Here is a 13,712-nt window from a genome sequence, read left to right as displayed (position 1 = left end):
TATTGGGAATTAAAATATTAAATATTTTAAATAAATATTAAAATACATAATGTAATATATAAAATATAACATAATGTGTAATATATGATAAAATCATATAATAAATGAATGAGTTGATTTCAAAAATAAAGGGTCCATAATTAAAAGGTGCTGTTCTCTGTGTAAGCTCCCTGAAGGCTGAGGTCATACCCATTTGATTCACCACTGTCTCTTGGGCAAATAGCTCCGTGCTTGACATCTAATTTTGCTCACCAAATATTTGAGGAACAGGAAAATAGATGTAAGATGGTATTGTTCCCATTTTCCTAATATACAAAGAGATAAACAAGAATAACAAATTTAACCTGGAATTTTTAGCATTTTTGTCTTGGCTGTAGCAGAGAGTATGTGATCATTATGAGACCAAAGTAATCACTTTAATTATTAAATAATCACTAATGGAATAATATGCCTAATGTCTACTGACAGAACAGTAAGTTTTTGGTGACCTCTGACCACACCATATCAAATATATTGATTGTATCTTATTAGATTTTTTTTCTCTTAAGTTCCTTAAAACATCTGCAGACTATGTTTAGCATCCTTTCTCTTTCAAGGACATAGTAAGAAGACATCTATATTTATTCTTACATAAAACTAGACTTATACTCCACTCCCTCCAGCACTCAGTCCTATATTATATCCATTAAATAGTGGAGTGAAAATTTTTAAGACTGGCAAGATGGAATTTGTAATTGAAGTTTTGTTGTTGTTAAGGCCAAAAAATAATATTTCATTTTCTATTGAAGTATAAAATCATATATTCTAAGTACTATGTCTATTCATAGATTCTTGTCGGTTAAAAAAGGAGATAGGAAAATAATTGAAAGGAATTTGTATAAAGTGCAAATAAGCTACAACGGCATGCGATAAACTCATTTAAGTTAATGGTATGAATGATCTTCATAATCAATGACGGAAATGACATGATGCTTTTCTCAGGGAAGAAATGAAACCACAGAAAAATGGGAAGCATTGTTTTCAAAATGCACGCTAATGTGGTACCACATTTCTCACTCCAGATAGGAGCCTGAATACTAAGTAGAAAATAAAACAAAAATATGCATATAGCAAGTCTATGTGCTTGCCTACTGTGCTGGAGAATAAACAAAATACCATAACTGAGCACAAGCTTTTGAGTAGGAAGTCGATCTACAGAAATTGTCATTTGCCCCGTAAGCTTACAATTATGTCATTAAATCACAATCAGGGGTGTTAGAAGGAGTAATTAGGAATATATTGTAGGGTTGCGCACTCATAAGAAATTTTTTATGGGAGGGAAAAAATCTTAAGCATTCACTGTGGGGAAGTCTCCTAAGACTTTTGAAAATCAAGCATTTCAGCCCATGAGGCTTTTATTTAGCAAGAACAGCCAAAAGAGGGGTGTGTGTGTGTGTGTGTGTGTGTGTGTGTGTGTGTGTGTGTGTGTGTGTGTGTGTGTGTGTGTTTTACCTTAATTTGAAGGTTGTTTAAACGTCTTGCCTTTCTCATCTCTGGCCTAACGTGTTCATAGGAAAACAGACAAATGGTTTCCAAAGGGATAATTAGTAAGTTTTTCTTTATATTTTTCTTAAGGAATCAATTCCAAGTTTCAATTTGAAATCATGCCAGGGGCGTCATCTGGATTCTTCAAGATAAATCCTGACACTGGAGAGGTAGTGACGACCACCATACTCGACAGAGAAGTTAGGGAAGTTTTCACCCTTCGAGGTAAGGGATGCCTGACCATGGTATAATCAAAAGTAGGCAGCAGGAGGTTAGTGGTGAAATTTTACATTTCTGTAGAATATCTTTAGTAAACTGTTATTGACCCAGTGCTACCCAGTTAGTTTGGTCTGATGCAGCAGTCTAGTTGGGGCAATATATTTTAGGCATGAATTTATGGCCACAATCTATGCCATCTTTTATTTCACATCAGTACTCGTACGAGATGGAGGAGTCCCTTCATTATCTGGCACCACAACAATTCTCTGTACTGTAGAAGATGAGAACGATCATGCACCAGAGATTATTGTCCCCGGTCATGACATTGAGGTTCTGGAAAACCAAGAGCCAAGGGTTGTCTACACTGTTTTGGCTTCTGATATGGATTCTGGCAATAATGGAGCTGTCAGGTATCATGTAATTGGTAAGTATTTTCTCCACTAAAATTCTCCTCAGGACACTGACTGAGTTGACACACTGGTGATTATTCTGTATTTGGTGTCTATTGCAGGATCTACAGAATACATGCTCAGTAAAAGCTATTTGACGCCATGTGTGTCCTTTCCACAGACAGCCTGAGCCACTGGCTTCCAAATTCTTAAATCTCCCCTCTGCAACTATTGTGAATTTTTTGTGGTAATATTAGTGGGTGTGTAGATGGGATATATAACTTTTTTCTACTTTTGTGTCTTTTATATGAACACTAATATTCTTATTATTTTGAGCCAACAAGACTTTTGTCAGTCTTTTCTTTTTTTTTTTTTAAAGATTTTATTTATTTGACAGAGAGAGACACAGCGAGAGAGGGAACACAAGCAGGGGGAGTGGGAGAGGGAGAAGCAGGCTTCCCGCCGAACAGAGAGCCCGATGCGGGGCTCGATCCCAGAACCCTGGGACCATGACCTGAGCCGAAGGCAGACGCTTAATGACTGAGCCACCCAGGCGCCCTCTTTTCTTTTTTTTTTTTAAAGATTTTATTTATTTATTTGACACAGAGAGAGAGAGCACAAGCAGGTGGAATAGCAGGCACAGGGAGAGGGAGAAGCAGGCTCCCCTCTGAGCAAGGAGCCCGATGCAGGACTCCATCCCAGGACTCTGGGATCATGACCTGAACCCAAGATAGACGCTTAACCGACGTAGCCACTCAGGCACCCTGAATTCTCTTTTATTTTATTTTATTTTATTTTAAAGATTTTATTTATTTATTTGACAGAGACAGAAATAGCAAGAGCAGGAACACAAGCACGGGGAGTGGCAGAGGGAGAAGCAGGCTTCCTGCAGAGAAGGGAGCCCAATGCTAGGACTCCATCCCAGGACCCTGGGGATCATGACCTGACCCTAAGGCAGTTGTTGTCAGTCTTTTCTTAAATGGAACCTGGAGGACACAGAGATAAGACAGTTCCCAGATCTGAACACCAGTATAACACTTAAGAACGACAACCATACCACACCCTTGATCAGAGTCTGTAGGAACTTCTACCCAGAAGATAATGTTGTGATATGGCTCCTTTTGGATCAGAAGCATAAAAATTTCTGACAAAATAATGTTAGCATTTGTATGGAGAGAGCCACATCTTCTTATTCATTTAAAAGAAAAAGTGATTTTTTGGTATATGTCATAGAATGATTGGAGTTGAGGGGAGAGTAATGCTTCAGAGACTGCATCTGATGGGGAGAAGGTGCTTTTAGATCTTGTAAAAACAGTTTGGGTAGACTGGCTTCTGAAAGCTATCACTTTCTATTCGCTAAAAATTCTAGAACCCGTGACATTTTCTATGTGAGAAATATTACTCTAAAATGAGAATAGCTTTATTGCCTTTTTGCCTGATTACAAAAGTGATATATAATTGGTATAGAATATGTACATATTTGTGAAGAACAAAAGTAGTAACACAAAAATTTATGTCTTGCAGAGGTAACTCATTTATTATTTTGAAGAACACTTCTCCATGAACCTTGGTGAATGGAGACATCAATTTTATATATATTGGACACTTTATATATGCTACCTTGTTACTTATTTTTTAAACTCATTATTTATTTATTTATTTATCTTAATCAGAGAGAGAGAGAGTGAGCACAAGCAGGGGAAGTGGCAGGCAAAGGGAGAAGCAGGGTCCCTGCTGATCAAGGAGCCCAGTATGGGACTCGATCCCAGGACCCTGGGATCGTGACCTGAGCCAAAGACAGCCACTTAACCGGCTGAGCCACCCAGGCCTCCCTAAACTCATTTTTTATATACTATGTGAATCTTTCATATCAGTAAATATACACATATGTTAGCATTTCTAATGATGTCTCTTCTTACTGCTTATGTAAAATATCACTTAATTCATGCATCCCCTTTTATGGTCTTTTAGATATTGAGTATAATAGCAGTCTTACTATTATAAAAGTGTTGCAGTTGAACACTTACCCAATTATTTCCTTATGATAAGTGTAAGTGGAGTTATCATGTCCAAGGGCATATATATTTTAAATGTTTATGTGTATTGTCATACTTTCATCCAGAAGAATGACACCCTTTCAAACTAACTTGTGTAAGTAAGCCCAATTTTACTTCTTTTCTACCTGTTGCATTGGGTACTTTCCTTTGTAAACTCCACTCATTTTCTAGAACTTTCCAAATGATCTGTGATTAAGGACCAGGGTTTGAATTTTTTTTTTTTAATTTTCAATCTGTTGTGCACTGAAACTCTTGTAAAATACAATAAATATGAATTACTGTGAGGAAGAAAACAAAAAGGTGTACACAATGCAAGCCTCAGTTTTTTTAATCTATTATATTATGCAGACATAAAATTATTCTGTCAAGTCTGTATAAGATTTTCTAAATGCTCACTCTCAAATTCTGTGTTTATCTTGTCAAGCACCCATTACAAACAATCCCCAGAGTGCCACCCGTCCCCCTTCACTGTATCAGGGTTTGCTCATTCGCTTCTTTTCCCCATACAGTCAAAGTTTCCCCTTCTGCTGGTTTTACCCATCAATATTTACCAATCCTTGCCATCTTGAAAAAAGACTTCCCTCAGATGCATCCCTTCACTGTCTCTTTTCCTTCACAATCAAGCTTCTTAAAAATCATTGTGTACAGATGATGGACTCTGAAAAACAAACTGAGGGTTCTAGAGGGGAGGAGGGTGGGGGGATGGGTTAGCCTGGTGATGGGTATTAAGGAGGGCACGTTCTGCGTGGAGCACTGGGTGTTATGAACAAACAATGAATCATGGAACACTACATCAAAAACTAATGATGTATGGTGATTAACATAACAATAAAAAATTTAAAAAAAAATCACTGTGTACACTCTGGTTTCTGTGTCTTTGCCTTACTTTCATTTCTTAGCCTGCTACAATATGTATTCCACTGAAACTGCCCTTGCAAAAAGACACTTAGGATCTTGTTGCTAAATCCAGTGGATCCCTGTCATTTCTTAATTTAATTGTACTGCTTTGTGCCTTTGTGCACCATGCCCTGGACACTTGGTCCCACCTTGCCTTCAGAAAGTCACTTTCTCCTGATCCTTCTGCCTTTCTAGACAAGCCTTCCCAATGTCCTTGTTCTGTGGGTGGTCCTCTGACTTACTGGAGTTTCCAGGGTGTTTTGTGCTTATTTTTTTTACTTTGCTCATGGACACACTCTTACTGTGTCATTTCATCCAGTCCTCATCTTCAGCTACCGCTGACACCCTTATATCTCCCTATCTTTATCTGCATCTGAAGATCTAAGTCCCATTAAAGGACATTTTTTTTAAGTAAAATAATGACTTTCACACAAATATAAAATTAACAACTGAAGATTTTTTATTTATTTTATTAAGTCATTGATTAATGAGCAAACTAAAAAGATGTTAAAATTGGTCCAAGGAGAATTCCAGGACACACTCACGCACACGCACACACACACACACACACACACACAGAAAATAAGGAATTCTGAAATGCAGACGAGGTCTAGCTGCAGGACAATAACCAATGACATTCCACTAGACATAATTAATTTGCATTTCTGTGGACAAGAATCACTGTTATCAGCTTTCAACAATTTACAGAGTGATAAAATAGATGGAGCACATGAAGAGAAAAGCCAACTCAAATGGCGAGGCCAGACCCGATATTCACTAATCTTTTTTTTTTTCACCCTGGCACATCCACTTATCTTTCCCTCCCATTTCAAATTGTTTCACCTCAGAGACCCTGTTGTTGTGCCCCACAGCATTGCATTACCAGTGTGTCCCCAGCTCAGCACCACCTCCTTCACACCGTCCCCCATCACAGTCTGGCTTCTCCTACAGTCTCTGTCGGTGACCTCGCTCAACTTGCCCTTAGTGGAATCTTGAAAAACCATGTATTACCAACACACATATTTTTAAGTAATCGACTAAAAATTTTTGTTAGAAGTTTAACTAGTGTCTCTTGGAATATCATAAATATTGACACGTTAAGATAAATGGCTACATCACCTTTTAAAGATATCAAATAGAAGGGGCGCCTGGGTGGCTCAGTCGGTTGAGCGACTGCCTTCGGCTCAGGTCATGATCCTGGAGTCCTGGGATCGAGTCCCGCATCGGGCTCCCTGCTCGGCGGGGAGTCTGCTTCTCCCTCTGACCCTCCCCCTTCTCATGTGCTCTCTCTCTCTCTATCTCATTCTCTCTCTCAAACAAATAAATAAATCTTTAAAAAATATATCAAATAGAATAAAAAAAATACTTTTTAAAAAATATATCTGAACAACTTCCCAGGCAGGGGAAGGTTCTCATTCAAGGCCAAGCCAGGCTCCTTACCTGCCCTCCGTCCCACGGGCCCTGCCAAGCCAAGGGCACCTGCGGGGTCAGGCCCACAGCTGGGAGTCCTGTCCTCTCAGACACTGAGAGACTCAGACATCTTTCCGGAAACACTCTGGACCTGCAAAGCCACCTGCCAAGGCACCATACTTCTGAGATAGACTAGGGAGGATGCTAAGGTAACAATGTTAAGGAAGGGTGTGTCTGGGTGGCTCAGTCCGGTAAGCGTCTGCCTTCGCCTCAAGTCATGATTCTAGGATCCTGGGACTGAGTTCCCACATCAGGCTTCTTGCTCAGCAGGGAGCCTGCTTCTCCTCCCTCTGTTCCTCCCCCTTCTCATGCTCTCTCTCTCTCTCTCTCTCAAATAAATGAAATCTTTTAAAAAAAGGAATGTGGAAAAGACAAACTCACATGATTTTAGGTGATTTCTCAGGCAGAACAACTTTAGGAATAAGAATATGTAAACTGAGCTTCTGGAAATTACATTAAAACTACCAGTTTCCAGATACTCCTTAGAAAACTTCAGATAGCCCCAGGGGTACTCGGACCTCATTTTAAACACAACTGGTCTAAACGCCCTTCACTCTTTCACCAAACCCCATCATGAATCCTTCATCCCTTCCTTGTTACTTTTCTCCTTAATATCTTTGGGATGTGTCCACTTCCTCTGTGCATGTCTTCATTTAGAACATCCCTGGTGCTCAAGCAGATTACTGTAATAGCCTCCTAACGTTCCTGTATTCTAACCAAGCTTTGGCATTGCTGCTCAGCCCTCCTCCTAAAGCAGAAATGTGATTCATGACCCTTTCTCTTCTAAAATCCTTCAGGAGCTCCCTAAGGATGTTAAGGCAGACTCTTCAGCAGTGTACACAGGGCACTTCATGATTTAACCCCCTGCTTATCTTCTAAATTCACATCCTCCCGGATGCCAACCCTCTCCCTGCCCTCTCCGCGCAAACCCCCAAGGAGCCACGTGTCCTAGTTACACTAAAACATTTGCAGCCTTTAAGTCCTCACATCCCTAAGACTTCCCTCAAGCTCTCCCCTCTGCCTAGAACACACTTTCCAAAACTTTTAGCCTGGCTCCCTCCACTTTAGGAACCAGTTTTGATGTCACTCTTTCTAATAAGCATTCCTGCCCATCTTAACACAGGACTCTGTCCTTCCTCTATGCTTCTGGGCATTCTGTGCGTATGATTTTCACACCACACTTTAATGTCCCAGGACTGACCCAAATTCCTCCTGGACTGTAAATGCTTGGAGATTGGGATCATGCCTTACTACCTTCATATTCCCAGCATCCGGCACATACTTGGCATGTGGCAGGTTCTCCTTAAATGTCTGCTGAGTGAATGAATCATTTTATCAATGACAAATGCCACAGAAATGTAGGTTTGCCTGATCACCCCTATATTTGGTACAAATTAGTTGTGTTTTATGAACAAAATACAAATGCAAGTCCCTTCTCCTCAGCCCCCAACACTGCTTATGACTGTTGTTTTCTTGAATGCTGTTCTACTTCTTCCCCACATGCTGCTGGCAGACTCCAGTAAATTCCCACTCAGTATTTAATTTAATTTAATTTAATTTAATTTAATTTTATTTTATTTTATTTTATTTATTAGAGAGAGAGAGAGAGTACAAGCAGGGGGAGCAGCAGAGGGAGAGGGAGAAGCAGGCTCCCTGCTGGGGCTCGATCCCAGGACACTGGGATCATGAGCTGAGCCAAAGGCAGACGCTTAACTGACTGAGCCACCCAGGCACACTGATCCCACTCTATTTGGAATAGTGTGCTTCATCCAAGAATATGCCCCTCATCCAAGATATGGCCAATAAGTCACTGAACTGTATTTTTCCTAATTTTTAGGATGACTTTAAAATATCTTTGAAGGTTTTTTGTCTCTGCGTTCAGGTTTAACTTTGATTCTGCTTGGTACCATGGGCAAGAGTAAAGGGAAGGGTTTTTTTTTGGAGGATACAGAGAAGACTAAAACCTCATCATTCCTTATGTTAGGGAAGAAACAGACAAGTGTTCCCCTATCTCTTAGAGAAGTGCTATGAGTCATACACAAGGTACATGGGAATGTGGAAGAGAATCTCGCTGCATCCACAATACTACTATCAACCTGTTAATTTTTTATTGATATCTAAAAATGGACATTATATCCTGTTTCTTATCCCTGCCTGGTATTGTTTTATTTCAAATAAAACATACATTTCAATTATCTCAAGAGGAAAAATGTATGAATATAAAAAGTTGTAAATGCATACACAAAAATCCATATTGCTGCAAATCAGTCAAAGCAAGTGTTTTAATTATTTGAATTAAGAGAAATATTGAATTATATTATTCTGTTTATCCCCTGATAATAGAGGTTTCATGAGGGCAGGGACTTTATCATGTTCACTGTTATATCCTCAATACTTACAAAAGTGCTAGGATGTAATATTCATGAAATAAATATTTGTTGAATGAATGAATCCTATATATATATATGTCTCATCATATATATGACTGATATATATCACATATACATATATATGAATCATATGTCTATGTATATATAGCTAGCAAAGGGCTGCTACTTCTTCAGTTCCAATGAGTTTTGAATTTGAATGTGTTTTCTTTAACAGATGGAAATATGGATGAATACTTTGCTATTAATGAAACATCAGGAGAACTCTCAACCACTCGCACTTTGGACCGGGAGCAAGTCAGCAATATTACCCTAGTCATCCTGTGCTCTGATCTGGGGGATCCACCGAGGAGCTCTCTAGTGCAGTTGCAGGTTAGAGTTTTGGATGACAATGACCATGGCCCGTCCTTCCCCATGCTGCATTACCGGGCCTCCGTGAGAGAAGATGCTCAAGTGGGAACAGTGGTTCTTGTGCTGTCTGCCGTGGATAAGGATGAAGGTCTGAATGGACAAACTGAGTATCTTCTGGTGGATGAGGCTTCTAGTGCATTCACCATTGATGCCGTGGCAGGTACATTGAGAACCCGCCACACGCTGGACCGAGAAGCCAGATCTCAGCATACATTTAGGGCTGTGGCCAGAGACTGTAGTGTCCAGGGCTCAAGAAGCACCACGGTCATTATAGAAGTACATGTCACAGATGTAAATGACAATGACCCAGTTTGGGCACAGAACCCCTTGGAGATTTTTCTTTCTCCCCAGTCACCTATTAACCAGACAACTGCCATTCTGACAGCCAGTGACCCTGACTTGGGACCCAATGGAACTGTCATTTTTAGTTTTGCAGAGACCCAGTCAATGTTTTCTATTGATAAATATACAGGAGAAGTTCAACTTCGGCACCGCCCATCTTCTGAATATTTTCCAATCTGGCTGCAGTTAAAAGTTAGGGACCAGGGGGTTCCAGCTAGGACGACCACTGGCCTCTTAGTCGTTCACATGGAAGGAGAAGATGTAAAGATTTCCTTCAGCCACTATCTCTATAAAGCGACTGTGACCGAAAATTGTGATGCAGGTGAGTGTCCCCTCAAGTTTTTATATATTGTACCTGTTTGGGCAAAATGCTTAAAACTAAGGATTATACAACAAGAGTGCTATTGCGGGTTCAGTCACAAATTTCTGAGTTCAGCCAATTTTTGGTATGCCAATGTTCATCCATAGTGCAGTATTAAAACAGTACCTTCAAATACAGTAAAATACACACACACATACACACACAAACCTTTAATGACAACAAATCATAAAAATACTGAAAAAGAAATCATTTAGGGCTTTTGAAGTTTCAGTTAATAAAGGTTTACAACCTCAAAAAAAAAAAAACCCTTTATTTAAATGTATCTGAATTCCTTAACAAGTGTACATTTCCTAAAGTATTTTCTTAGAAGTACAATAAAAGAGGAGGTATGTTGTGGTTAAATGCTTGGGCTCTGCCTGAGTTTAAATCCGAAGTAAGCCACTGTGCCTCCTTGGGCAACTGGATCTGTCTGAGCCTCAGTTTCCTAATCCATAAGGTAGGAATAAGAATTGTGCCTACCTCATTAGGTTCTGGGGGCTAAATAAGCCAGTTCACATAAAGCACTTAAAACAGCGTCTGACACGTAGTAAGCATGGAATAAATAGAAACTACTAATACTAGTATCATTATTCATTTTGATACCATCTGCAGTGGCTTTCACACAGTGCCATAATATGTGATACTCAAAGAATTCAGCGCAGCTCAGACCAGGCTTCTGTGAACAGTAACTGTTTTTCCTAATAACACTAGATTCTTTTCCAATTACTTCCTTACATTTATGCCATAATGGGAAATGTAAATAAAAAATCAGTTTTAATTATCTTTCTAACCCCAAAGCGAAAAAACTTCCTTATAGATACTTGTAAATTGAAAGACATTTGACCTGGGTAATTACATCTAACTAGAGAGTGGAGAGATGAATCTACTGATTTCTTTCCATCCACCAGGCGAAGCACATGGACTCGAAGAGGGAGAGCTTGGTTGCTAAAGGTGCGCTGTGCGCTGTGCACCTGCTCATGGCAGTTTTGTTTGCATTTTGTCATTTTGTCAGGATTCAATTTCACTTTCTCTGTACCTACAGAAGCCATTATTTAAAAGACAACCTGCATTTTTCTGAAACCAATTTATTCATTTCATAGTGAAAATATCTATGTTATACATGTTATACTGCCTTCTCTATGAAAAGAGAATATTCAGTTTAATACTGAATATTAAATCAGGGTTGTTTTCAGTTGCAGATTATTAACGTGACTTTGACCCTTTTTGGAATTATGGTTATCCCATAGGTTGCTTCCTCAGAAGGCCTCTCATTGATTCTAAACATAATTAAGAGTCAATTGCTATTATCTGCATTAAATGAAATAATAGTGACTTCCAAACTAAGTCAGAAATTTCCAACTTACATTCTTATGTGTAATGAGACTTCCATAGAAGCGCTAAATGTTAAACAAATGTTAGACAAATGAGATATTCCTTAGAGCTGTATTGCTATTACTCTTAAGAGGTATTCATTCTAACACCAGAGCAGAGCCTGATGGAAAGTAAAGTTAACGTTTTCTAAAGTATATAGCACAAAATACAGCACATTAATCAATCTTGAAATTGATCTGATAAAATTACAGAATCTTTGGGGCTCCTGGGTCAGTCAGTTAAGTGTCTGCCTTTGGCTCAGGTCATGATCCCTCCATCCTGGGATCAAGCCCTGCATCGGGCTCCCTGCTCAGCGGGGAGCCTGCTTCTCCCTCTCCCTCTGCTGCTCCCCCTGCTTGTTCTCTCTCTCTCCCTCTCTCTCTCTCTCTCTCTCTATCTGTCAAATAAATAAGTAAAATCTTTTTAAAAATTACGGAATCTTTGAGCCCAGCCTTCATCTGCAGTGCAAATATGAACATTTCTCTAAACATCCTTGACACTCGGTCTTTCCGTCTCTCCTTGAATATTTTGGTGACTGAGAGTTTAGAAGGGTGGTTCTTGAAATTGGGCGTGAAACAAATGATCTGTAACCCACCCGTGGAGGTTCTGCCTCATTAGGTCTGGGGTCCAGGAATTGTTTTTAACAAGCTCTGCAGGGGATTTGACTGCAGGGCAAAGTTGGAAAATCTCTTCATTTGGGAAGTCATTCATATGTGGAACCTAACTCTGCCTCCATTCTGTCTCTTCATAAATCTAGTTCTGCCCTCTGAAGCACTCCACTATGCAGTCACTCTTCAGATATTTTATTTGCTCCTTCCATGCATTTTTCTTTAATGACTATCAAGTGCCAGATACTTTTCTACTGGGATATATTAGTGAACTTACCCTTATGAGGCTTACATTCTAGCAGAGATAGAAGGACAGTGTCAAAGAACCTAATAAATAACTATATTTAGATGGTGACAAATAGTAGGTAAGGGAGGGCATCATGGAGCAGGCACATTTGGGCAAAGACCTCAAGAGAGAAGACAGTATATTTGCGGGTAGGGTATTTCAGGGGGAAAAAAAAAGGGAAAATGTAGTGGTACCCTTCTTGGTTTGTTCAATGAACAGCAAAGAGGACTGTGTGACCGGAGCAGAGTAAGCAAGGGCAAGAATAGTAAGAAAGGAGGTCCAAGGACTAGCAGACCACTGGAGGGGACTTTGACTTTTCCTCAAGTAGTTTCCCCTTCTTTAATTCAGTCAGTCGTCCTTCACATAATAGGGTTTCCAACCACTACTAGTGAACATTCACATCCAGTATAAATTTGGCAGAGTAATAGGCATTAAATATATTACTCCTCAAAAGAATTAGCAAGGACATCATCATTGTTATCATGCTTGTGACATTAGTGAATGACATTTCTAAATATTAAGTAATGTGCGTGGGCTTTCCCTAATTGTTAGAAGATTCTTTCTCAGCTCACCCAGGATCAACTTGTTTATAGAATTAAACCTAAGTAAAAGTCAATATCAAAGGCACCCCAAAGAAAGCATTTCAAGATGAAATTAAGTTATGGATTAGTAAGTATAATATTTGTTGTTGAATTCAGGAGTGAATTAAAATCACACTAATAAAAACTGCTGTGGGAGTGCAAGATTTGCACCTATTTTCATTTTCACCATGTGCCATTCACTGGTATGTCACAGGTTCACTCTGTTGATAGGAGGCAACCATTATGGCAGGAAATGACCTTGATTTTAGCCTGTTGCCCATCACTCAGGCAGCATCTCATTAAATCTGTACACCTTCAATCTACTCGAAGCCATCACAGTTGGATTAATCAATATGGTTAAGAGTAACCTAGTCTGAGATAAAAAGCGAGGGCAGAAGACAGTGAAGACCAAATTACTTTCTCACTTCTGAAGGTGAGTCTCCTGTTAGAGATTCAGTCAGGAAAGCTAATGAATAAATGGATGGGAAGCCTTCATCCTGCTGTCCACATCACTGTGTTTTTTTCACCCCTGGTCAGAGTTGTCCTTCTTAATCCTCTTGTATTTAGAATTACTAAATTAAATTTGACTGTTACTTTTTAATAGAACTGAAGGCTCTAAAAATCTATTTATTAAATCTTACACATAAAGACAACTAGAAATACTTGGGCAGTACTACGATCATGTGGAATCCATAAACATTCTGGTAACTATACATTTCAAGACATCTGAAGCAACGGATTGGGACCTCGCTGTGAAAATAACTATGACATGAGTGAAGCATAAAGTCTACATTGAGAGAGAAGCTAAA

The 13,712-nt window shown here is 39.4% G+C and overlaps 1 protein-coding gene across 1 annotated transcript in view; it reads left to right on the top strand.

The window, feature by feature from the left end:
- DCHS2 (dachsous cadherin-related 2) overlaps positions 1 to 13,712 on the top strand; it is a 247,311-nt gene that overhangs the window by 185,620 nt on the left and 47,979 nt on the right. Inside the window, 3 exon segments of the mRNA XM_027597418.2 lie at positions 1,615 to 1,749; positions 1,958 to 2,167; positions 9,161 to 10,018. Coding sequence (XP_027453219.2) covers positions 1,615 to 1,749; positions 1,958 to 2,167; positions 9,161 to 10,018 — 1,203 coding nt within the window.

This window comes from Zalophus californianus, chromosome 2, assembly GCF_009762305.2.
Source record: "Zalophus californianus isolate mZalCal1 chromosome 2, mZalCal1.pri.v2, whole genome shotgun sequence".
NCBI classification, from domain to species: domain Eukaryota; kingdom Metazoa; phylum Chordata; class Mammalia; order Carnivora; family Otariidae; genus Zalophus; species Zalophus californianus.
Note: the sequence above shows the minus strand (reverse complement) of the source record. Positions and strands in the feature narration are given on the sequence as shown.